Here is a 26624-nt window from a genome sequence, read left to right on the forward strand (position 1 = left end):
GGTAGATAACAAATAGCCATTACTGTTAAGATGAACTCTAGCCATACCAGCGCCATAAGCCCAATGTGGAGCCTGACACGTGAATCAATCTCACCACTTTAAGATGTCAAGAATCAGATGTTTAACCAACTGAGCCACTTAGGTGCCCTCCTGGGGGGCGGGATATATATATATATACATACACACACACACACATCACACACATATTTTTAGAGAGAGGGAGAGTGAACAGAGGGAGAAGAAGAGAAGAAAATCTTAAGCAGGCTCCACACTCAATGTGGGGCTTGATCTCACGACCCCGAGATCATGACCTGAGCCAAAATCAAGACTTGAAAACTCAACTGACTGAGCTACCAAGGTGCCTCCCGAAAAATATTTTTTAAACCATAATTTTACACAAAACAACTTTATGGGTTCACTCCTCCTTTCTTCTCTAGTTGGGCAGGCATTAGAGTAAGTACAAAGGTTGATTCCTATCAAGCTTAGATCAAGAAAACCCAACCTCTGAGTGAACCTCATTTCCCTGAAGCTTTGAGATCATTGGGCAGGGGATGAAAGCGTCGATGATAAACTCACTATTGGAGCTGAGGTCAGGGGGCTGCTACCAACATCGGAATTTGCCTTGAAGTCAGCAATCAACTCTTCAAAGAGTAGTCTAACAAATCAAAGACTTGTCATTTATTTGTTTTTAAATTTCCTGCAGAAAAGGTTTTAAGGATTTAATAGTTTCATTTTCTTGCACTGTTAGAAAAAGAGAAAGAGGGAGAGACCTTGCCATCTCTTGTCCTGAACAGAAAGGTAGCTAGAGTCCCCTTACTTTACCAATATGCTATTTATACAACTGTGAGATCACAGTAGTTTAGGATGGGCTGGGCCTTCCCGGGTCTTCCCGGATTAGAGCCGAGTGCCTTTTTCATTTTAACATTAAAACAAAAAAATATTGCACATCTTGGAATGACTGGTGCCACGTGGCGTGGTAAGAGCTAATTTTTATTGGCAGCAGAATCCCCAAACCTGTTACCTAAGATCCCTCTGTTTGATGAAGTGGTCCCACTTATCCGGAGAATCTGTCCTTGCTCTGACTTTACACAGTTGTCCAATTAGGGCCTCTGCCAGCCTTCAGTGAAGAGACAAAACATCTGTGTGCCCTAGGAAAAGCCCAAGGTCCCACGCTCAGGTCCGCGAGGAGAATGTGAGGTTCAGGGACATGGTGACTTCCGAGCCGCTTATTAATAGTGTTGGTTCATGTCTTGATTTTTCAGGCACAGGGACGATACCGTGAACTACTACTTACGGATGCCACGGGATCTAGGGGCTGAGTGTTCTTCTCACTAATTTTAGTCTACCGGAAACCCGGATAAAAAGTCACTCCTCCTTGAAGGAAGTCCCTACCTGCAGCTGCTGGTGTCAGTACGGGACTCTCCTCCCAGCGTGACCTTCATTGCTCTGTCAGGACGACAGGCTCTGGAGAGGCTCTGAACTTGCACTTCCTCCAAGAGCACCAGCCGAGGCAGAGGGCACCTGTGTGGCCACTGGCTCTGACATCCACTTGCCTTCCTGTGGGTAAGTTCCCCACCCCACCCCAGGCTCGTATGAAAGGCTTTCTCTGGAATTGGCCTCCCCGGTTCAGGCAGAGAGCGAGCCCTTCACAGCCTTCTGCAGGCTTTGAAGTGAAAAGAACAAGGGCAGCTATTCTTGTGGTTTTCCTAATCTGTGTACCAAGGGCCGCAGGAGCCAGGTGATCCTGTGTTTGAAATAAAACAGGTTACCGATCTGAGAACAGGAAGCAAACTGGGGCTCTCTCTAGACACAAACCCTTCTGCTTTACCTTGGGGCTGGCCATCCTGACTTTGTTCTCAAAACGTGGGAAATCCCTACCATTCCCAGGCATGGCTGTGGACGGCTGGTCCAGGGGTGCTGGCTTGGTGTATAATAACTCTCTTTTCTGTTGAGGGGAAGGAAACCCAGAGGCTGCAGACGGTGTCTAAGAAATGCCAAACAACTGGCCAAAAACAAAAAATAAGTCTCAAGTTTAGCTTTTTGTTGCCAGTTTTCAAGGTCAGATTGCCAGATGATGTCACTCAGAACAGCCCAACTAGCTTCCCTCTTGTCTCCTCCATTCAAAAGGGCTCCCTGTCACCTGTACAATACCATCCATTTGGAGCCTTGTTATATTAAATGGGGTTTGGTTCTGGATGTGTAAGGGGTACAAAGTAACCAACATGGGCTATCTTCCTCAACTAGCTTTTATACTAGTCGCTATCCATAGAGCTATTGGAATAAATAATAATAATGCTGAGTAGCTAACCGGACCAGAGAACCAGGCACAAGAGAACATGTTACTGTTTTGACACGTTTCCTAATTTAATCCTCACTCTGATCCCGTGAAGAAAGAATTGCCACTATTCTGTTTTGTAAATGAGGAAACATTGGCTTTCCCAGTGTGTTGGCTCTTCTCGGCCATTCTGTACCCTCCGCCGCCCTGCTCCGTGCCTGTGAGGCTGAGCCTTGCTCACACCGCAGCCCGGCTCCCCTGTGAGCTGACTTTGGCAGGCTCCAGGGATCAGAGGGTAGGAGGAGAAGAGGTCAGGATGTTTCTGTCTCACTCCATCCCTCCCCCATGTCGGATCCTTGCAGCGGCTACAGCCTCCCTGGACCATGCAGCTCTAGCAATAGGCCCCCTCTAACGTGTCCTCCCCTTGGGGCTACAGCATTTCCTCCCCGACCTCCCACCTGAACAGCCGGGATGGCATCTCCCTGTTACTAAGTTGGGTGCTCTCTGTCCTTGTTTTCTCCCTCAGCCCTGTTCTCACCTCTACTTGTAGCTGCTTCATGAAGTCTCTTCATTTGAACCAATCAGGGGCAAACTGAGACCAACTGATACATCCAGCAAAAGGAGTGCAGACCAGAGATTCAAACCCAAAACAGCCAGTGTTGGGGAGAGGAAAGGTAAGCAGATAGTGAAAGAAATAAAATTGGGACGTCCGTGGCTCAGTTGGTTGAGTGTCTCCCAGGGTCTTGGGATCCCTGCTCAGAGGGAAGCCTGCTTCTCTCTCTTGTCCCTGCTCATGCTATCTCTATCTCTCTCTCAAATAAATAAATAAAATCTTTTAAAAAAATAAAATTAAAAGAGCCATAAGAAAGTTGTAGAAAGTGTTATCGAAAAATCAAAGACCAACAAAAGTACTTTGTAGAGGATGAGTCATTGTGTTAGAGTTTTGATATATGAGTGGAAATGAGACAAGTGGATATAAAGAACAGAGTTTCAAATATAAACAAAAGCGCAAACCACGTTTTGAGAACAGAAGTAGTTTAGTACCAGAATAGGAGCAACTTTATGGATAGTGTTTCTCAAAATATATCCTAGGGAATTCTACTGTTCCATGAATGTTCTATCATATTGAGGAAAAAAAAAAAAAAAAGAGTCCACAGTCAAATAAGAATGGATAACTTTGATTTAAAGGAGCTTAACCAGGTTTCTCCACTCAGGACTTCTCAGAGCATTTGAAAGGCCAATACGCATGTTTGACTTTTTTTTTTTTTTCATGGACAACCTATTCTAACATCTTCTAGAGGTGTGGGAAAAAATAAAGTTTGGGAAATAAGATTCTACAACCCTGTAGGAGTCCCTGGCAGACTAACTCAGAACACACTGTGGCAGCCAGAATTCAGAGCATATTCCAAAGTGTTCTACAAAAAAGTCAATGAGAATATTACAAATTGTGAGCAAATAACCTAGAACACCATCATGTAGCAATAAAATGAGTTGTGAAATGAAACAAGCAGTCAAGCAGACATTAAATTTGTTATCTTGACATTTCTCTGTAAGGTAGGAATGGTGGATGGGCATTAAACAGAAATTCAGACTTATATCCCGGAAAACACTGGAGCCCTCGTGGTACAAATGGTACATACAATGTGTCCTGGTTTTAGTGACAGGCAGATCTGATATTTTAAGCAGATTAGATTTTCACTTCTTAATTCATTCAATCATTTGTTAATAAAAATCAGTTGAGCCTCTCCTGGGAGCCAGGCTCTCTGCTAGACTATTGAGGAAAACCACAGAGACAAGAAAGAAAAACAAGCAGAGTTCCTGCTGATAGGGAGCTCGGGATCCCTTGAGGTTGAACATGTACATATGTACACTTGACCCTTGGGCAATGCCTGGGTTATGGGGTGCCGTATCACAGTACTGTACTGTGTTCATTGAAAAAAAAATCTGCACATAAGTGGATCCACACAGTTCAAACCAGTGTTGTTTAAAGGTCAGCTGTAGTTACAATTTAAGATATGTCAATATGATTCTATAAAAACATAGAGGATGAATTTACATATCCAGCAATGAAGGATCTGGAAAACTTCAGAAAAGAGTTGATATTTGAGTTTGAAGGACAAGTAACATTTGCCAGAGGAAAAAGAAGAAAACTCTTAAAAGACCTTGATTTTTAGTATCCAGACCCCATATTTAACCACATGAAAGCTTGCTCCTTATAAGACAGAAAAGAGAAAATCCAGGATTTGTGGATAAATATAAACATAAAAACAAAATAATCCCCCCTCCAATGCCTTTTAACGTTACAGAGATTTGGGAGAAAATTGTATTACATAAATCTAAAGATAATATCAAAAGATTATTAATGTCTATTTCAAAGCCAGTGGCTCTGCTGCTTCTCCTTCAATTAAAGGAAGAAAAAAAAACCCTTTATTTTCCCTTTTGTTTTTTTTCATGAGATCCAGTAGTCAAGTTGGAGGACATTAGAGAAGCCCAGTGCTGGCCTCTGGAGACTTTTTGAATTGGACCAGAGAAAATGAGAAACACATAGTTACTTCAAAATGTTTCTAATTTTTCAGTTTAGAATAGTGCCCACGGTTTACAGGAAATTGCTAGTGCCAAAGCCTGTTTTTCTTCCTGATAATTTTAAATTGCTATATTCTTTTAAGTAGGATTAGAGTAAAGCTTTTCTTTGCTGTGCACCATTTTTTTTTTAAAGGGCACCATGTGTGCCACTATGGCAATTTAACTCTATAACTACTTTATTAATCTTTTGCATATTATACCTTCCCAGATTTATATTCAGAGTGTGCTTATATTTCTAAACATTTAACATGAGTAATCTAAACTTAACAAAAAGAGGAATTTTAACAAAGTTTTAAGTGCGATACAAACACATTTGTTTTATTAAATGCTATAAAGATTTTTTTTAAGTGGTTCTTTTTGCTGGCTTTTCAAAAAACTACGGCTAATTATAGGAGTTTATTGTGGTTTTATCTTTTTACCATGCAAGATTTTAAATCCACCATCACAAAGAAAAAATCTGGTTTTGCTCTCAAAAACACTGACAAACATACAGACCTGGTAATATCAGTGGTTCAGTAGATGTTTGTGGAATAAATAACTGATGGTACCACAGGGGAGCTTGGAAGAGGAGACTAAAAAATATAACCCTGACTCCCATTTGAATCTATAATTACTCCTAAATTCAGTTCCAAGAATCTCTTTGTTGCTACAGACCAGAGTTAAGACAGAAAGCCTTGAGAGTTGTTTAACAGGAGTCCCAAGACCATTTCTTCTTACAAAGCCTGCATTAAACATTTTTGCATTGATGCTATACCAACATAATTGATTGATTGACTCATTCATTCATTCAACAAATTTTAAAACATTTATAACATTTATTGAACATTCACAATAGTAGTAGCAGTAGTAGTAATAGTAGTAATAGGTAAGTTCAGTTTAGAATTTATTTTGTGCTGAGCCCTATACCATGTGCTTTGTACTGATTGAGTCTTTACAATAGTCCTAAATTAGCCCCAGGGCACAGATGAGAAAAATGAGGCACAGAAACTCATATACTTGTCCATGATCACCCAGAGACTAAATGAATTCTGAATTGGATCCAAGAGAATCTGACTCCAAGAGTTCCATATTCTTTGCTACGCCAGGATCCCATGGTAGGTGTGTCCGACGATCACAGAATACATACATCCTCCCTCCTGAGAGGATTACGGTGTCATAGACCCAAAGTCTGCTAGAACAGGTGATCTAGGCTCTCTTTTTACAGATGAGAAATAAGGCTGGTAAGTGAGCTGATTTACCCAAGGTCACATAGACAGGTTTAGAATGCCCCCCGACTTGTACCCCCCACCCCACCGCCAATCTCCTGTATTGTCTCTCTTTTCAAACTCTCTTTACTCACTACATGGAGCTGAAAGCCCTACTTAACCCAGTAACCTTCTAGACCCATACTATACACCACAGAAGAAGCCACATGATCACGAAAGAAACCACATGGAAACGATTTTTAAGTATGTAAATGTATCTCCTTAGAAATAATCCTCATTGATAACTTTTGAACTGACTTAAATTGTTGAAGCTGATTACAGAGCTCAGCCTCAGGAAAAAATAGCCTTCAAAACAGTATTTAGCTGTTTAGGTTTAGAGATGGCCTTGGGTTTCTCACCTACCGGCGTTTAGTCATCTTGTCTGCTGCTCTAAGGTCATTTAACAGGACATTACTTAGTGATTGCACAATAGGAATAAAAGGAAGAATCCAAAGGATGTTTAGAGCTGGAGCGACATCAGCAGCTGATTCAACCTCCTTATTGTAAGCTAGAGAAAAGGCAGATCCGGGAAGCAGCACAGCACCATGAGAGAAGAGTCGGCCAGTTCACTGGAGACCAGATTCTAACTAGCAGACACCCTGTACTGCAAAGCCTCAGTTTTTCCTACCAATAAGGTGTGTCTGTGATTGGGGGCGGATGTAATGCCTGAATATGAACTGATGAAGCTCAGACATGCCGGAAAGGAATCTATCAGCTGCCTCGAAGAATCCTGATTCTCTTGCAGAAGACCTTGACTTTCTTTGAGATCAATGTACTACCACAGAAGTCAGTATGACCAGGGTTTATAACTGGGACATAAACAGAGGAGGAAAAAAAAAAAAAGATTTCTACCAAGAACAAAACGTAATGCTAGCAATTAGAAATGTGGTTCCATTTTCCAAACGTTATTTTAAATACCCCAAGGTTTATCCTTAAAGGTTGATATGACTTTGACTGATTTTTTAACTGCAAGAGTTAAAACTTTCTAAAAAGATTTTTTAAAACATGATGAGTGGAAAAGTTGATGAGAGAATGGGACAGATCAGGCAGAAGTCCCATCCGTGTTACTCAGTAGTGTCACAGTGGGTGTCTTAGCGATCTGCTCTGGACCTCAGTCTCCTCACCTGCAAAATGGGGATAATCCTGATCTCTATTTTTTTCTGTTTGTCTTGAAGATTACATGCAGTAAAGTTTCTTTCACGCTACGTGGCACATAGTATGTATTCAATAAACAATAGTTATAATTTAGACAATCCAGTGCTGGTTCTGCCCCCTCATTCATCCACTGATTCGCTCATTTACACAGTGAAGGCACTCAGTGAGATGAAGTTTATTAGCTTCTCTCAATGAGATAAAGGCTTGCTAAAGCCTTTGAGCTCTACCTCAAACTCCATCACTTCTTGCAAGCCAAAGTGGGAATTAATGATTCCCTCTTCCTTGTTCTCTTGCTGGAGCCTGATCCAGTCTGCATCTCACTTGTTCCTGTATTTGATTTTTTGTTGTTGTTGTTGTTGTTGTTTGCTTGTTAATATCCACAGCATACCTTCCTTGAGGTGAGGGAGATCTGCTCCTCTTGCTCTCTCTCACAGTCACCTTACACAGAGTGAGCACTCAGGAAACACAGGGACTTGCCCTGAATGCATTTTTTTAAAAGATTATTTATTTATTTGACAGAGAGAGAGATCACAAGTAAGCAGAGAGGCAGGCAGAGAGGGAGTGGGAAGCAGGCTCCCTGCTGAGCAGAGAGCCTGGAGCGGGGCTCAGAGCGGGGCTCGATCCCAGGACCCTGAGATCATGACCCGAGCTGAAGGCAGAGGCTTACCCACTGAGCCACCCAGACGCCCCCCGAATGCATTTTTGATAACTGGACTGCTATGCACATGAAAAGTATTTGACAATTACGAACATGGATTTGAACTGAGTTCTTAGAAGCAGGAAGGGTTTGGGTTTTTCTGGTTTTGTTTTGGGAACTGGGGAGTGTGTCAAATACATAAAGACAAATACCTAGGCTCAGCAGGAGGGCATCTGCTATTTCTCTTAGAGATCAAGACACACTACAGATCTGTTGCTTGTGTTCCTGTGGCAATTACCATGATAACCTAAGAACCATGTAGTATCCCTTTCATTTCAATCTTGACAGCCTCAGGAAACAACAGGAATGGGTGGTGCTTGTTTAAGCCCCGAGTTCACGGGGATCAACTGTAGTTAGAGCTTCCTTAGATAGGGAGCATCAGACCTGAGATGAGCTATGGGAGTGGTGATAGAGAAGGGATATGCTCCTGGGTCCTTCCCTGCCTCAGTTTCTCTTTCTGAGTGATGGGAATAATGATCTTATTTTTCACCATCCTAGCTCCCCAAATTGGTTACAGTGTAATTTTTTAAACTATCAGGACAAAGGAGTCATGAATGTCAGTGTGGGTTGAGGTCCTGCTGAAAGAGCCCGCTCCAAAGCAGAGCTAAGGCTTGTTCTTCTCATATGACAGATGTAACTGTGGCTAATATTTATTCAGGGCTTACTCTGTGTCAGGTGGTGTGCTAAGCATTGTATGTATATTAATTCATTCAGTTCCTGAAACAACCCAATGAGGTAGTCTCCATTTCACAGAGGAGGAAACAGAGGAACAGAAGGGGTAAGCCAAAAGCTACACAGCTAATAAATGACAGAGGTCAGAATAGTACTCACATACTTAAACGCCTCTGATGCACTCTTAATTATGTTGCTGTACTGGCTTCCTCCTGCCATCTCTTTAATTTGGTGCCTACCAGCATGGTGAGCATGTAGCAGCTGCTCAATAAATATTTGAATTCGGGTAAAACTAATGATACTCAAGCATGGTTGAGAAGTCTCTCCCTTCATCCTCTCCTTCCAGTTCCAACTCCAGCTCCTCGATTAATACTTGGCTTTTAATGATGTTTTTCCAGTTGGGAGCTGTGATCCCTTGGAGATCCATAATTAACTTTTCTTTGTAGTTTTCATATCGATTGAATACAAACACATTCTGGATCGTTGGGATAACCATCTAATACCAAGAACTGCTTTGTGATTTCAGTGTCTATGTGTGCTGCGCCTTGGTGTCAAGAGCTATAACTTTACCCCTCATACTATTAAGAAAGGAATAGTGTAGAGGTGCCTGGGTGGCACAGTTAAGCCTTTGGCTCAGGTCATGATCCCAGGGTCCTGTCCAGCTCCCTGCTCAGCAGGGATTCTGATTATCCCTCTCCCCTTTTTCCGCACTTGCCTTCTCACTTGCTCTGTTCTCTCTCTCAGATGAATAAAAAATCTTAAAAAAAAAAAAAACCACAAAGTTAACACATATAATATTACACATATATATATTATATATATTAGAGCCAAGTGAAAGCCAAATATTATAATGACAAAGGGTGTGAGTAAAGGTGTGGTTGCTGGAACAGAAGAAAGAAGTGAGAAAATTGTGTCAATACTGAGAGCAGGAGAGCTACCCAGAGCTCAAATGTACCCCTATCTGGGTAGTCAGTACCACATGATGCTAACAGTAGTTGAGTAAACATTACTAATTTAACGTTATTGTATTGGGAAGGGATTTTTATATTTGATTTTTAAATTTGTTTTGGCTTTATTCCAGAATTGTTCATAAGCTGTAATAGAAATGTGTATCTGATTTAATGCTTATATATAGTAAGGTAACATTATAAAAGAAACTAATTTAAGCCAATACTGGGGAAGTTTGAAAAAATTTTGCCCTTAAAATAGTGGAGGGTATCGGTTTCTCTCACACTGAGAAACACCACATAATAGCACATGTTGGGGCTTTCCTATTTAAAATCAATTGCAGACACAAACACATTAGGTGTATCATTAACACCCTGGTGTGAAAGAGTATGTTAGACCCTCCCTTTCTGAGAGTGGGCTTTGATGAGAGAATGGACCCCTAAGGGGCCTGACGGAGAAAATGTGGCCTCTGTACACTGGGCAGGTCATTAACCCTCTAAACTTCAGTTACCCATCTGTGAAACAGTGGTTTCTGCCGCTTCTTCACCGCAACGGTTGATGTATAAAGCTGGTTCCTAGTTACATACTGATGGACTGGGAGAGAAGAGGAAAGCTCTAGCACTAGATTCTTAAATGGCGCAGTCACCGGCCTGGCTAGGGGGAGACCCGGCACTGCGGACTCCTAAGAGAACTCAAGGAAGCAGGCCGGCTGGGCGAGGAGGTGGCTCCACCAGCTGGTGCCCCTATAGAAAGCTGATCAGGGCGGTGGGTTCAGCAGCCCGCCCGGCACTCCGAGGCGGCCAAGGCCTGCCGTGCTCCGGGCCCCACGCACCCCGCGCGTGCGAAAAGGGATTCAAAGCACTGGTGGTCCTGCCCCCCGAACGCACCTTTGCGTTCCTCCGAGGCACTTGAGAAACTGGGTGAAGCGGGAAGGACTTCGGTCATCCCCTAAAAACTCAAGTGCACAGAGTTCTCCCAACTCGAGTTTGCCGAGTTTCCCCGTGCCCCAGGTGTAGCCCGCGTTCACCGGCGGGGTTGGGGGCGACCCTGGGGAGCACTCCGTCTTCGCGAGCAGGCAGCTGCGTGCAGGCGGCGAAGGCCCGAGACTCGCTCGAGAGGCTGCGGTCGAGCCCCGCGGGTGCGCGGGGCCGGCAGGGTGAAGGCGCCGGGCTCCCCGGCCGGGCGGGCCCTCCGCAAGAGCGGCGCAGGCCGGCGCCGAGAGGCCGAGACCCGCGAGAGCCGACGCGCCGCGGGAACCCACCTGCGCGGACCGCACGGCGGCGGAACCCCGAGCTGGCGGCCCCCAGCTCCCGCCCGAGGCGAGGGGCGGGGGCTGGGGCGGAGGCGCGGGCTGGGGGCGGGGGCTGGGGTGGGGGCAGCGGGCGCGCGGCTTCCCCGAGGCCGGAGGCGGGGCGGGCGGGCCTCGGGAGGCGCGGGGGGCGGACCCGCCCGCTGCCGGCGCTGCTAGCTCGCCCGCCCGCCCGCTCGCACTCGGTGGCGCCGCGGGGCAGGCATGGGAGTCGCACGCGTCCTCCCGGCGCCCACACCTGTTGGAGCGGCGCAGTGAGCCGCAGCCCCTGCGGGCTGCTCGGCGCGGGTGAGTGCGGGCGCGGGCTCGGGACGCCGCGGAACTCGCGAGGAGCGCGGCGCGGACTGCAGGGGGACAAAGGGCCGGTGCGCGCGGCGTGGGGTGACTGCTGGCTGCGGGGGGCACCGGGGACTTCGCCCGGCCGCCCTCGGGGCTGGAGGGCTGGGGCCCGCGGCCTGAAGGAGCTCCGCGGAGACTCAGGGGCAGCTGGGCGCCTGCATTCACAGTGTCACCCGGCCGCGGGTGGGAAAGACGGGTGCTGCCTTGGATGCTGGGTGGGAGCAGTGAGCTCTCCTCCAGCGGAGCGATGACAACACCCCCGTTTCCTCCGCGCCCGCACACCCCCCACCCACCACCAGCACTTTCTTTCCTGGGGTTTTGCATACATGTATTCCAACATGATCTGAACATTAATTTTTAACTGGGCGCGTGATTGTGAACACATCTTAGCCAGCAAGGAAAATGCCGCAAGCACAGGTTAGGAACTAGGATCTTTTCTCTGGAGCTTTTATTGATGGCCGTGTGCTTCCTTATAAACTGTGAACTATCACCACCGTTGGAAGCAAATATTTCTTGTTCGGCCTGTGGAACGAGTTAACTTTTAAATAAAAGTTTGAAAAGTTTGAAAAATGTTTTCGAAGAGGAGGGAGAATTATTATTTTGGTGAGGAAAAACCACCATTCCCCTCCGGAATACAAATTAGGGTTGCTTTCCAACATCTTATGAAAAAGCAGCTGATAAAATTCCGGGTGTTTTATTAACCTTCGGGCGACACCCAAGAGGCTTCAGAAAGAGAAACAGCCCCTGGCTGGTGGAAAGCTCCAGGTTGGTCGGGATCAGTGTGGGGATGGACTGGCTTCCCTCAGCGCCCAAAACTGGACTTAAGGAGTCCCTCCCTGTGTGCTCCTCGGAGCAGACAGGCCAATGCCAGTCACATTCACGTGGCCCTAGGGGAAGGAGTGGACTTTATAGTTTGAAGTTAGCCGTGGCCAAAGCCTAATGCCCGTTAAAGTGAGGATATTTATTGCCCTTGTTTCGGGATCCTCCTCGTGCGTAAAAGCACTGGAAATAGACCTTAGGACTGTGTCTCTCAAGAAGCCTGATGGGGGAAGGAATTTAAGAGAAATGCTACAAAAGCCACTATGTTTACTTGTGAAAGTTTCATCATATGTTTCATCATATGTAGACCTTCTGCATTCGAATAAATTGTTTCACTTGTGTTCTTCCCACGTAAATAGTCACTGTCATGCTTTCCTGTACCTGAGCTGGAAAGGAAGCTTTCTTGCCAGGTAACTAATATGGATCTCATTTTTTTAACACCAATACCTTATTCAAGTAGATGGTGAATTTGGGTGCACTTTTCTGTTTGTAGTATTAATACCCAGTACCCATTGGATCTGAGAACATTACTGGCCCCAGTCTGCAGTGTCTAATAGGCTCAGGTTCTCCCACATAGTTTTCTTCTCATAGATCCCTTAGGATTCAGTCCACCGGGCATTATTCATGCATAACTCCCACTGGCTCTGGGGAATTCCTTTCTCCAGGTCTCACCACTGACAGTTTGGTACACTCTGTTCTTGTTCTGCCACCTGGTTTGTCCCAAGCTCACTAGGGTAGTTCATTTTGCCTAAAAGTTGATACAGAAGAAGTTAAACTTGGGTTTGACCACAAGATTATGTTTAGGGTGCCCAGGCTTGTAAATGCCCTATATTTCTTTCCTGTCCGGGCTATAATTCTTTTTTTTTTTTTTTAAGATTTTATTTATTTATTTGACAGACAGACATCACAAGCAGGCAGAGAGGCAGGCAAAGAGAGAGGGAAGCAGGCTCCCCGCTGAGCTGAGAGCCCAACGTGGGTGGGACTCGATCCTAAGACCCTGGGATCACAACCTGAGCCGAAGACAGAGGCTTTAACCCACTGAGCCACCCAGGTGCCCCCGGGTTGTAATTCTTAAACCATTATGTGATTAGGTCTGTTTTCCTTTAACAGGTTCTGTGACTCTGGAAAATGAGACCGAGCCTGGCTCCAGAGAGTTCATAGAGCTTTGTTCATTTTTAGGTATTTGCTTTAGGAATTAGCATGGTTTCACTGTTCAGTATTCCTGCCGCAGATTCCATGGAAAACCCTTTGTTAGCCTTCCAGATGGTGTCCAAAACTTTTATCTCCACAGACTTGCCCACTGTTTGTTTCGACATTAGTGTTTATAGTGGTCACAGGAATTCATCTGTTGTACAAAAGAGAGTGTATGTCCTGAGGATTAGATTTTTTTTCCCCTCTTCTCCCAGCACTTGTTTGCTAGAGGAGTTAGTCATTCTCCCAAACACTTGCCCTCTTGAGGAGAGCTGGGTTGTTGCAGTGTTGAAGATATTGCAGTTCTGGGGCAGAGAAGTGTCAGTGCCCAAACCTCTAAGCAGATGGCGGTGGTTTGTACGTCCATGTGCACAGTCCCTTCGCCATTAGATTATTAGTGGATTTGTGAAGTAGCAGCATCCTCCTAATGTATAAATATTTTTAGATGGTGGACAGCAGGATAGTGGCTCATGCTGAGTGCTGGAGCACGGAATGTGTAACTCTTGTCAGTCAGAGATACAGAGTTGGAAAAGGAATCATTTCTGTATTACTAAGCATGGTTTAAAAAAAAAAATACTTGCTTACCTTAATTTTCCATTCCGCTTTGTCATTCAGGTGAAGTGATACATGAGAATCTTTGGTTGAGAACTTTACAAGATAATTATGTATGTGAGGAATCTTTATCCAGTAAAGGCTTATTCCTAGAAATGAAATGTTATAGACCTGAGTTTTTTCCATCTGGAGTTAGATATAATGAAAATAAGATTTGGAAGGTAAGATCTGGAAATCTTTGAGGTTTTTTTGTTTGTTTTGTTTTTTAAGGGGTGCGTATTTCAGACAGCTCTATAAAGATGAGGTGACTCATTTGTGAAGACAAGAATTTCAAGGTAATGGAATCCATTAGTTTCCTTTCCAACAGTGAGATGATGAATGTTGTTATTATATCTGTTTCTATCCTCGAGTGTTTTTTTTAAGTAGACTTAAATGGGCATAGTGCAGGCTTGCTTAGACTTTATAAAAATGGAAACAATACTTCTGTGAAATTATTCAGGAAATTATCATCAGGTGAGTTGGGAAATTAATGCAAAGCCACCAACCTAATTTTAAAGCATCATGGTTATCATTGGCGTCTTATGAATGGGGAAGGAGTCAGGGTAGGGTGTGATTGCCTTGGGAAAACGCCTTGATGGGTGAGATTACCCCCTCACACTTTTCTGAGAGCCTGCACACCCAGCCATCCTGCCACACCATTCTTGAAAGCCGCCCTCTGCTGGAGGCCTTTGTTTCCTTGGAGAACTGAGGAGGGAAATCTTGTCTCCCAGATAGGCAAGAGATTAGCAAAATAAATTTTCCTCTTACCCTCCGCCTCTGGCCTCCTAAATTCTGTGCGTGTAGCTCCCAAACAGTAAATGATGGTGCAGATCCTGTTTGTGTACAGCAGAGTGCTTGCCCTGGGCTTTTGTGACCCTGGAAAATTCTAAAATTAGAAAATCCTGCGTCTGAAAAGACCAGCACTAAAAAGACTAAAGGGATCATCCATTCAGGTTGTTACTCAGAATTATTTTTAAGCTATACTAAACACACATCTGGTAAAGGGGTGAGCAGTTTATGAAATACATAACCTTAATACAGATGTCAGCTTAAACCCATTTGGGAGCCTGAGAACAGACAACTTTATCTCCCAATTTATAGTCAGTTAAAAAACCATTATGTTGCATACCTCAAGCTAATATAATTATACTTCAGTAAAATTTTAAAAATAATAATAACAACAAACTTAACCACTTTGGAAGAATTTGACCTGCATTAGTCTGCTTTAATTTCTAAATATGAATTAAAGTCTTTTTAATGCAGTTTTATAGCCTTCAGAGTTACAAAGAGAATTTAATCAAGATATAAACCATCAGAACTAGGTCTTACCACAAGTTAATGAGTTCAGTTTAAGCAATAATATAGGGAACCTGCAGGTGGTATTTCTGAATAATGGAAGTTTCTGTTTTTAAGGGATCCGAAAAGTTAATTCCTAAAGGGTGAAATCTTGATACTACCCTGTTGATTTAGCAGACCTTTACTTATAGTTGGGCTAATTTCTCCTTCACTGGCTAAATGATCAGAATTTAAGTTATAAGGACTCTTGAATTAGTAATATCATTGAATGACTGTTAGGTATTAGTTAGATAATATTCTATCTAGAATATTGATATTGATATTTCTTAAAGAATATTAATATCCTAATAAAACTCTCTTTAGAATCCTCTACCAGCATTGTATGATTTATAAATGTTCCCAAAAGTTCTTGGCACAGTCACTTGTCCTCTCTCTGAGGAACAAATTCAGTCCTGTATTTTCGGAAGCCAAGTGAAGCCGTGGCCAGGGAGAGACCCTAACTGACTGCCCAGCCCTTATGCCCACGAAAAAACTTGTCTCCACTTCTCCAGACCCCTAACTCTCCTAAATGTTCTCGAGAGCTGGTTCCAAAACATTTTTTGAAAAGACCGACCTTAACAACAACAACAACAAACAAACAAACAAACAAACAAATCCGTGACCTCGTTTCAAGGACTGATACTTCTCAAATGGGTTTGCTGTAGAGGCAAAGCACTTGGGAAAGTGAAATTAGAGTTAATTTTGCCTAAGGGGAGGTTAATTCATTAAGACCCAGTTGCTAGTTAAATACTGCAGACTCTTTCCTGCCATTCTCTTCCCTGACACTCCTGCCAATGGACTATTTCAATGTTTGGATAAAGAGATGCCACTGGAGGAATTCTGCTACAGTAGATAATTCAGGCAGTGTACTCCAGCATCCAGTTCACATGTAAATTTCCAGTTTGAGACTTGAGGATGCATGCTCTAGATGGGGGCCATGGGAGCATGCTCTGCCCGCCCTGTCCCTGTTCTTTGTGCACCAAAAAGATTACCTACAGTTTACAAAAACTACTCATAGCATAATACCATCTCCACTCTCTCTCTTTCTCTCTCTCTCGCTTAAGAATCACATTTTGAGAATAGGAATACTTGGCAGCGTGGACCTCTGGATCCTGTGTTTTCTTTCTTAGATAAGCTGAAGTCAAATGTGGCCTAACACATCTGCTGGTCCCTGTTATCAGGCATCAGCATTCTCCACGGTAATCTAAGGGAGGAGGCAAAGGTGTGTAGGGGTCCAAGACACAGCCTTGTGGGAGATGCAGGATTCCTCCTAGTACATATCACACTTGGCAGGGATTCTAGTGTGGGGGGCATTTAGTTACCCAGACAGCAACTTATAGAGAAAAAGGCTGTCCAGGACCTAGGTATGTTTAAGGACTGGGTCCTGAGCCAGGAGATGGGAATAATCAGACACAGAGCCATTTCCTGAAGTTTCCTAAAAGGTTGTCCTCACCACAACTAGCCCACCGGGGAAGTCCCCATTAGGGAGGAAGGCTTTCCTAGCATTAGCATCCCCTCCCTCATCCATTTAGAGCCTTTAGTCATGATGGTATCTACCCTCCCCACCAGCAAGCACATACAAACACATATGTGCACATACACAGGTCCCCCGGGGTTTTGAGGATTTGGAGAAACCACCAGATGTATTACCTTCCTGCAGAAGAGCCAAGGGACTTTTCCTGTTTGGCAAAAGGGAAAGAAACAATTTCAAAGAATCAGGAAGAGCCAAGGAATTACCTTTTCTGGGAGCTCATTCCTTTTTAATCCTATCCGTTTTCTCTAACAGAAGTGGAATCAGAGAGAAGGAGCCAAGCAAAAGGATCTCAAAAAGGGGGGCGGATAAGCACACCTCTTAGTAATGTCGTGTGTAGATATTGGGAATGTGGGTTGGCATGCTCAGCTAGACTAGATCAGATCGATGGGATTTACCAGTTCTATGTAAAAGAAAGCAAAAGGTACCCAAAAGCTGCCAGCAGGTCTGTGCTCCCAAGAGGAAGAGAGTGGGAACAAGGAGATGGCTTCTTCCTCACTCCTGCCAGGTTCCAAAGCCTAGGAGACCTAACCCTTCCATGTCCTCCTTTCGGGAAAACGTCACCGTGAACACATTCCCTTACCTGCTACATCAGCTTTTCCTGAGCAGAAGATCCACAGCCAGTCAGAGCCAGCTGGTCCTTGAATGTTTATGGGAGTACTTCCCAATCTCGTTTTTCATTGCTGTTTTTCTGGTGGGCTGATTGATCCAGCTCTTTGAACATACATTTCAGGAGAAAATCTAAACTTCTTCAGTTAGTGTACACAGCCTTGCATAATATGGCTCTTGCCCCCCTCCCCCGCCTTTCCCACCTTTGCTGAGCTAAGTACAGTTTCTGAAATGACTTGCACGGTTGCACGTCTCCGTGTCTTTGCGTACTCCTGTCCCCTCTCTCGAAGTGTCCCCTTCACCCTGTCTTAGATTATCTAACTTCTCCTCACCTTCACCACCCACCTCAAGCATCACCTCCCCTGGAATGGCTCCCCTGTTCTTGATCCTCCCCACACCTGGATTCCATGCCCTTTTCCCCCAAGCCGCCCCACCATCCACATACATCTCTGTCATTAGCACTCAGCATGCATCGTTCCAGAAATGTGGTTTTTGTAGCTACGCGAATCCCTCACTCACTCTTCTTCGATGAATACAAGTACTCATTTAGTAAATCCACTCAATAAATCTTTGTTGAGCGAGCATTAGCATAGGGGCCAAATTCAAGGCATTCAGTGGAGCCAGGAACATAGATACAAAGACCTGAAAAGTAACCAGCAGTAAAGCTCACAATGTGATACCTGATGCTACGTTAGAGCTTCAGATCTTTGACAGAGATTCTGTTAGCAGGCCACAGAATCCAAAGGACGAAGGAATATCTTGTTTGCTAGAGGCTGATGACTCTGGAACTAAATTCATAATAGTTAAGATTGTTTTAAATTTAAAAAAAAGAAGAAGGGGGGTTCCTGGGTGGCTCAGTCATTAAGTGTCAGCCTTCCACTCGGGTCATGATTCCTGGGTCCTGGGATCGAGCCCCGCATCTGGCTCCCTGCTCAGTGGGAAGCGTGCTATTCCCTTTCCCACTCCTCTTGGCTTGTGTTCCCTCTCTCGCTGGGTTTCTCTCTGTCAAATAAATAAATAAAATCTTTTTAAAATTTTCAAAAAAAGAAAAAAGTCTCATGCTCTCTTTGGAGTCACTCCCCACTTCGAAGCAATAGGAATCCCAGCGTGTGCCATGCTGTGGAGCTATCCCTCCTCCAAGCCTTGGTCCCTCAGTTAGCTGTGTGGTTGAAATTTACAGGAGCAAGTTGCACTGAAGATTTTCCAAGCGCAGGCTGTACTGAGTACGGCAGAAAGAAGGAAAGAGGGGCAGGTGGACCAGGGAGGTGGGAGAGAATAAAAGTTTAGAACCGAGCACAAAGAAGGCCAGACATCACACAGAACCCGGGGCTCCCAGAGCAGCTCTTCTGGGGACGAACGACCGTGTGCACGCCACCTGGTGCTGGGCCATCCTGAGGGGCATCTGAAATGTAGAAGGGAATGAACACCCCGTCTCAATTTGAGCACGGGAACGTTCCCGGGTTCAGCCTTGGATTGTAAGTAAGACCATTATCTTGGGATTCCTCTCCACACCCTGATTCCTGAGGAGGGTTCACAGACTTGGAAACAATGACAGGCATGCTGCCGGGCTGTTTCCTCAGCCAGCAGCTGCTCAGCCCCTTGCCCTCCTGACCTGCTTATCTTTGTTCCTACAGAGTGGTGCTCAGCATGGCGGGGATCCCAGGGCTCCTCTTCCTTTTCCTCCTCCTGCTCTGTGCTGTTGGGCAGGTGAGCCTTTATAGCACCCACTGGAAACCCACCTGGCCTGCTTACCGCCTCCCCGTGGTGTTGCCCCAGTCCACCCTCAACCTGGGCAAGCCAGACTTTGGGGCCGAAGCCAGATTGGATGTGTCCTCCTCATGCGGACCCCAGTGTCATAAGGGGACTCCACTGCCCACTTACGAAGAGGCCAAGCAGTACTTGTCTTACGAGACACTCTATGCCAACGGCAGCCGCACGGAGACGCAGGTGGGCATTTATGTCCTCAGCGGTGGTGGGGGCCAAGAGTCTTCGGGAAGGTCTCGGAGGAAGCGGCAGATTTATGGCTATGACAGCAGATTCAGCATCTTCGGGAAGGACTTCTTGCTCAACTACCCCTTCTCCACATCAGTGAAGTTATCTACAGGCTGCACGGGCACCCTGGTGGCGGAGAAGCACGTCCTCACGGCTGCCCATTGCATCCACGACGGGAAAACCTATGTGAAGGGGACCCAGAAACTTCGAGTGGGCTTCCTGAAGCCCAAGTTTAAAGACGGCGGTCGCGGGGCCAACAGCTCAAGCTCTGCGGGGCCGGAGAAGATGAAGTTTCAGTGGATCCGGGTGAAGCGTACCCATGTGCCCAAGGGTTGGATCAAAGGCAATGCCAACGACATTGGCATGGATTATGACTACGCCCTCCTAGAACTCAAAAAACCCCACAAGAGAAAGTTCATGAAGATTGGGGTGAGCCCTCCAGCCAAGCAGCTGCCGGGAGGCAGGATCCACTTCTCTGGGTATGACAATGATCGACCCGGCAACTTGGTGTACCGCTTCTGTGATGTCAAAGACGAGACCTATGACCTGCTCTACCAGCAGTGCGACGCCCAGCCCGGGGCCAGCGGCTCCGGGGTCTACGTGAGGATGTGGAAGAGGCAGCAGCAGAAGTGGGAGCGGAAAATTATTGGCATCTTTTCAGGGCACCAGTGGGTAGACATGAATGGTTCTCCGCAGGACTTCAACGTGGCCGTTAGAATCACCCCTCTCAAATATGCTCAGATATGCTATTGGATTAAAGGAAACTACCTGGATTGCAGGGAGGGGTGACGCAGTGTTCCTTCTTGGCCACACTTGATGGTCTTCGTGTACTTATTTTAGGAGATGCCAAATGTTGTCATTGGGGTGTGTGTGTGTGTGTGTGTGTGTGCGCGCCTGCGTGTGTGATGTGTTATGATACTTTTTACCTAACTTTTTAAAGTTGCAAGGTGCCTGGCTTTATGATTTGAAAACTGGTTTGTGTATCCTGTATCATTTAAGGAGTTTCAAGGCATACTTTTGCATAGAAATAAAAACAAACACACCACACTGATGTTTGGGACAATAGGGAATATTTAGCAAGTAAGTTAATCTTTCACTTTTGGAGAACTTTGAACTTTTTTCATCTGAACTTGTTTCAAAGGTTTATTATATTAAATATGTGGCATACGGGAGATAAGAGATTCTTAAATTCTTATGTGTGTATATATGTGTATTTTCTCCTGAGATTCATCTTGGGGTTTTTTTTTGTTGTTGTTGTTGTTTTTAATGCCTAGTCGTTAACATTTCCAGAGGGCAGTGTTCCCCATACAACTCTTAGGAAACTTCACGATACTTCGTAGACAGGCGGGTATAATATTTTGGATTTGGAGGTGTTTGCACAGTAGTCCTTGATAAGTAAAAGAATTTGTTGACTATATTGGTACACCTTTTAAACTGTGTCTTACAGTAAGTCAGTATCCCAAGTTGCTTGCAGTTTTGAAATAGTTTCCCTCCCAAAGACTGTTGCTGTCCTTCTGGAGAAGACCCAACCTATGGCCCTGTCAGCTTTGTGATGCACCAGAGAGGGCAAGACCATTTATGCCCAGCCTTCCACTTCACAGGATTTTACTGATGTTCCTTGAACTTGCTCTTTTCCAGAAGACAATCGTCAGAGCCCAATTAGAAAAAGCTGTGTATTGCTTAATGGTTGTGGTTCCACTAAAAACATTCATTTTACCCCCGGAATATAGCACATCTCATGTTTTATCATTTGGATGGAGTGATTGCAAATGAATTAAATTCCAGAGAGCATTGGACACATAGTACGGCAGAGGTCACACCGGACTGAGCCCTTGTCTGGAGCCTGGCACAGGCCCACAGCCGAATCAGAATTGTTCTACAGAGTTTTCAGTGTGCTTTCAGGGAGTGATGGACTTGAGCGATTCAGAAACTTCTCTCCTTGACTTCACTTACTATAGTAAAAATATTTGGACGGTGCTTTAAGAAAAACCAAGAGGATATTCCCCCCCTCCAGCCCCTGCCCAACTGGCTTTAAAGGGCCTCTTCTACTGGGTTACTTGAGGCTACAGGCACATTAACAATCAAACACCAGTAGTAAAGATGGAAGTCGGGAGAATGCAAAGTGGATCAGAATTCCTGCTCCAGCAGACGTCTGTATGAATGTTTTACCCATAGGATAATCACAGTTTATAAAGAAGAGAATGTGACTTATTTTATGTCCTCATTTTATGCCTCTTAGCCTGAGCACATCTTCCTAAATGTCTGGGGTGGGGGGCGGGGGGAGCAGAAGAGCAAAGGGCTTACAGGACAGGCGTCTGCTGGGCTTGTACGTTAGGTCATAATCAGCCTGAACTGTAACGCTCTGCAAGGACATTCAGATATGGCACGGAAGCTTCAGCTTTCTCCGGGTGGCTTTTGGCTTGGGTTTCTTGAGCTTTTCAGAAGAATCCTGATTAGACATAAGAAATGGACAGCCACAGTGCTTTCTTCAAATCACATAAGAAATACCATGCATAACAAAGAGAGGTAAGACGGCCGGGGTTCTTCTGAGTTCCAGTACAGTTTGCTTTGAAATCTAGCAGGAACCAAGCATGAGGAAGAAGAGAGGTCTGCCTCCCCGTGTGTGGTATTTGGGGGGTTTTATTTTTGCTCTTGATTGATGCGAAAAGAAGTTCACTGAACACCTAGACAAGACTGATTTAAAAAAAAAAAAAGAAAAGAAAAAAAAGATGCTCCTTTTGTGAAGCACCTGATTTCCTGTTTTTGATATTTTGCAAAGTTGAAACTTCAAAATACTATCAATGTTGAGTTCAAAGAGTTGTCATTTACTCAAGAAAAATACCCACATGCTATGTACAACAGAACTCATAGATGGTAAAATAACCCAACGTGTCCATCTTTTCAGTGGTAATAAAAGGAAGCATGGCGTCTGATTGTTGCTGAATTGGAAATAAAAAAGAACGGACTCATGAAATTAATATAATTAGTGTTTTACATGTATTAGTTATACATGGTAGGGATGTATTTCTAGTAAGGTTAGTAGAACGGCATTCCTAAAAGTATGCGCCATAAACATTCATCCCTCCAGACAATCTCCAAAGAACAAAAGGGCACCACCATTGGGGGTGGGGGGGCTGCCTCCCGGTACTCCCTTTCCTTAGCAGGGATTCACTTGCCTGTTTGCACTTTGAAAGCTCTAAGAAGTCCTGTAGTAAAGAATCATGGTAATGTTTTAAAATCTGCACTTCAATAAAGACCTTTGATCACTGAACCCTTGTTTTCTCATGTAATGCCAATGAGCGAGTTAGTGTTCTAATAAGTCCATTGTGGGGATCTCTGTAGCAGCCCTGGACAAGGAGATTGTGCAGGAAGTATGACGAGCCCCTAGTGGCATCAAGCATTGGTGCCTTTGGGGTGTGGCCGGAACATGGGATCCAGATTGGGAAAGGTTCCAGGGGTAAAACGGGAGAGAAGAAACTTGCAAATCATTTGTCACTGCGAGTCAGAAGGTTATGGCAGAATCCGGGACATTTTTCCCCCATAGACTTTATTCAGAATTTTGAATTTTAGAAAGGATCTAGTCCAAAAAAATGAAAAAATATGGCTAAAAAGGAAAAGAAAGATGAGCCAGCCAGTAGTGGAGTTGCAGGTGTTTTTCTTTTCTTGTTACTTCTTTTGGACTGAAAGTGGATTTAAAATGACTGGAAAGCAAGTTGGAACCTCAAGATCATGGTCTTCTCTTTGTGTGACCCCATGTCCCTGTTCAGTACCAGGGCAAGCCCCCGGGGACACCAGGCAGTATTTAAGGTAGCGATCACTCTCTAACACCTACCGGAGCCTCTGGTCCAGAGCTTGTCAAGGACGACACGTGCTGCTGAATGGTGGAGAGTCAGCGGGGGAGTTCTGACCCAAGTCCTTGGCGCTTCCTTTCAAGGGGCTGGTCACTGTCCTAGACCAGGGAGGCTAGTAGATAGGCTCTGCCCAGGCCTGGCTCTCCTTGATTTGTCTGAGTTCTTTTCATGCTTGGCCCTCTTAGTCCTTGTTACAAACCAACTCAAGGATGCCTCGAGGTTGCCACTGTCAGTTTATTTCTATTTGGTAGAACGTCCATTTATTTTATCTAGAATGGAGTTTTTTTGAGCCTGAATGGGAAGTCTGTGAATAATGAGTTTAGGACAGCAGGCATATACCAGGTGTGTCCCTGAAAATCCAACATGTCTGCTCCACTCTAACTGGTAAGCTCCTCAGAGCACTGTCTGGAAAGAATGCAGACCGACAGCCATTTTGGTAACCTCGGAGCAATGGCGGGGCTGCAGCTTCCCGCCTGTCTCATACCTGGGTTGTCATGGGGTTCCTCCTGCATGCCGCCTTTGCCTGGAGCAGCATTTAGAGGGCTTCCAATGGAGGAAGGGAATTAAAAACTTTTTTGCTGGGCTGGCATTTAGAGCAGATAGGTGGTAAACACTGACCATTTCTAGCAGATAACATATCAGTTTATAGTCTGCTGTTAGCCCAGAGGAAGAAAGAAACCAGCTTCCAGGAATAGAATAAATAAGGCTAAGAGTTAAGACATCAGACTGGTGAGGGAACATGATGGCCTTGGAGTTGGGCAGACTGATTCCATAGTTGCTTGGTTCCTTTTGGTGAATAAATTTCAGTGCAGTTTAATTAAAGACTTAAAACCCTCCTATCTGATTCAAAGATCCTCTGTCTTCAGATCCAGCTCCTCCAGTGGGCTAGAGTGGAGCAGAGAAAGAGGGAAAGGGCAAACATCTGTGTCCTCTCAGTGACTGCTGCTCCTCAGGTAACACCAGCTCTTCCACCCTCCTTAGCACATACCTGTGGTAATGTAACCAACCCTCTGCCCTCTGAGGTTGGTACACAATTACCTGCCAGACAGCCCCCTCCAGTGGTGAATCAACAAAATACCCCAAGCCCAGGTTTGTTATACATAAGCTGCTCTTTGAAGATCCAGGGGAGGGAAAGTTCCAGGCTGAGGGAGCCGAATGTGAGGGCCCCTAGCAGGATCAAATTTGGCCTGTTTAAGAGGAGAAATGAGTGAAGGGGATTAAAAGGTACAAACTGCCAGCTATAAAATAAGTAAATCATGAGGACGTAATTACAGCACAGTGACTATGATCAAAAATACTGCATTGCATATTTGAAAGTTGCTGAGAGAGTAGATCTTAAAAGTTCTCATCACAGGAAAAAAAAATTGTTATCACTGTGTATGGTGGCAGACATTAACTAAATTTGTGGTGATCATATCACAACAAATACAAATATACAATTATTATGTTGATACCTGAAACTAATATTATAGTGTGTGTGTGTGTGTGTGTGTGTGTGTGTGTGTGTGTGTGTAATATTAATTATACCTCAGTAAGGAAAAGAAAAATAGAATGACACTTTGGTTTGGGGCCTGAGCCTCTAGATAGAGTCCAGGTATCATCTGCTGAGATGGTGAGAACTGGGGAAGGAAGGGACTGGGTTTGGGATTCAGGGAACGAAAATCAAGAATTTTTGTGTTGGTCATGTTAGATTCAAAAAATAGACACCCTAGTGGAGGGGCACTTAGGTGGCTCCATCGCTTAAGTGTCCGAGTCTTGATTTTGGCTCCAGTCACGCTCTCAGGGCTGTGGGATCAAGCCCCCGCGTTGGGACCCCGCACTCCGTGGGGAGTCTGCTTCTCTCCTTCTCCCTCTGCTGCTCCCGCCCACCATGTTCTCTCCCTCAGGTAAATAAATCTGTAAAAAGGAAAGTGGAGATGTCAGGTAAGCACTCCAGTTGCTCAGGAAGGCTCTCCGCTTGGGAGCTTGTGAAATTCGCTGGAAGGACCTGAATCAGCATGTGGGATTTAAAACCGCAGGACCAGATAACATCACGAGGGTTGAGAATGGGAGCATGAGGCTTGAGAAGAGGACTGAGGACAGAGTCCTGGTCCACCAGTGTTTAGAGGTCGGGTTCATGGAGGATGAGGAGGAGGAGGAGGAAAAGGAGGAAGAGCAGCCCTGGGGCTGGGAAGAAGCAGCCCATGAGGTCAGAGGAAAACCACGAAAATGTGGTCTCACAGAAGCCAAGGGGAAAAAGTCTAAAGTGGAGTAGGTGAAGAGGAAAAGCCAAGGGAATGTCCCTCTGGCTGCACTGGGCAAGGCAGTGGGCTGTGGGCAGCAGACCTGAGAGGGGCCACATGGTCCTCCACACAGAACATGGCCTTGTGCAACTCTGGGCTCCCAACTGCCGGAGCCCGGGCTATGCTTGGTCAGTGCTTGGCGTGACTGATGGATGGAACCCTCCCAAGGAGCCTTGGGACAGCTGTGCCCCCAGGAGGTGTGAGGATCCATGGCCACACCCTCTCTGGGAAAATCTGCTTTTGGAAGGGCCAGGAAAACATAGGTTTAGGGACGCCCAGGGGCACGGTCCCTTCCTGCCCAGCCTCATGTTTTCTGAGGGCAGAAAGTGCAAGATGACTCTTCAGTGTGGTATGTGTGTGTGTGTGTGTGTGTGTGTATCAAGTGCATAAACATACCAAGTTTCCTTTAGTTTTGATTTATCACTGCCTGTTGTCATCAGACTTTAAAAGGACTCAGGCCAGGACCCCTGGCTGGCTCAGTCTGGTAGAACACGTAACTCTTGATCTTGGAGTCATGAGTTCGAGTCCCATGTTGAGTGGAAATGACCAAAGGAAGACATAAAGGACGAAGGCGCTCTCTTCCATAAACAGGACAGTTTTGGGAAGCGTTGAGTTCCAAACCAGGGAAGCAAGACTGAACTCTTTGCACTGGAGAGAAAGAGGAGAGCTCAGAAAACGAAATAAACAGAACGAGTGGCTGGGCCTGGAGCCGCAGCTGAGGGCACGGCAGCCCCGCTTGGCTCTCTGCAGAGCTGTCTCTTCCCTGGCCATCTTCTCTAAAAGCCCCGCCCTACCCAGCACCCCTCACTTCCCTTCCCTGCCTCATTGTCTCCGCTGAGCACTAAGGGCTGTCTCCCCCACTCTGCTGTGTTCGTTTCTCTTCTTTGTCCTTCTCTGTCCCTAGAATGTAGTTTTATGCAGTCAAATGCTCTACCCCTGAGCTATACCCCCAAGAATGTAGTTTTATGAAGGTGAGGATTTGTGTCTGACTTACCCCACACTTGGACTGGTGCCTGGCACATGGGTCTCCATACACCATGTTTTATATAACCTGTAATCCCCTGACTTGGGATGATGGGGGTGTGGAGATTCCTTGTGTCCACATATATTCCAGAATAAAACTTGGGTGATGGCTTGTAGGCGTGTCTTCTAGCCTGTATTGCATTGCTATTATTTATGTGTTTGTTTCTCCTACGAAACC

General features: G+C 45.3%; 1 protein-coding gene and 1 long non-coding RNA gene across 5 annotated transcripts; one reads left to right on the plus strand and one right to left on the minus strand.

Moving 5' to 3' along the window:
• Positions 1 to 1431: 1431 nt before the first annotated feature.
• Positions 1432 to 22561, plus strand: PRSS23 (serine protease 23). Of its 4 annotated transcripts, none has more exons than XM_004763552.3 (3): positions 1432 to 1563; positions 2802 to 2949; positions 18933 to 22561. In XM_004763552.3, the coding sequence occupies exon 3, from the start codon at positions 18946 to 18948 to the stop codon at positions 20077 to 20079; it is 1134 nt and encodes a 377-aa protein (XP_004763609.1). In that variant the 5' UTR covers positions 1432 to 1563; positions 2802 to 2949; positions 18933 to 18945; the 3' UTR covers positions 20080 to 22561. The 4 variants fall into 4 exon arrangements, 3 of the variants coding, with proteins under 3 accessions (XP_004763609.1, XP_004763607.1, XP_004763603.1); XR_006604190.1 differs by lacking the exons at positions 1432 to 1563; positions 2802 to 2949; positions 18933 to 22561 and adding exons at positions 10987 to 11171; positions 12401 to 12451; positions 13152 to 13223; XM_004763550.2 differs by lacking the exons at positions 1432 to 1563; positions 2802 to 2949 and adding exons at positions 11004 to 11171; positions 12401 to 12451.
• LOC106006941 lies at positions 13311 to 18992 on the minus strand. The gene is made up of 5 exons (XR_006604191.1): positions 18911 to 18992; positions 17273 to 17940; positions 14592 to 14699; positions 13818 to 13933; positions 13311 to 13386 (listed from the first exon to the last, which is right to left on the minus strand). It is a non-coding gene; the product is annotated as an uncharacterized LOC106006941 (long non-coding RNA).
• Positions 22562 to 26624: the final 4063 nt, after the last annotated feature.

This window comes from Mustela putorius, unplaced genomic scaffold (assembly GCF_011764305.1).
Source record: "Mustela putorius furo isolate JIRA1106 unplaced genomic scaffold, ASM1176430v1.1 tig00003987_pilon_pilon_pilon, whole genome shotgun sequence".
Classification (NCBI taxonomy): Eukaryota; Metazoa; Chordata; class Mammalia; order Carnivora; family Mustelidae; genus Mustela; species Mustela putorius.

Bases quoted from the DNA above. Each gene is read 5' to 3' on its own strand.
- PRSS23 (XM_004763552.3), top strand. From the start codon at position 18,946: ATGGCGGGGATCCCAGGGCTCCTCTTCCTTTTCCTCCTCCTGCTCTGT.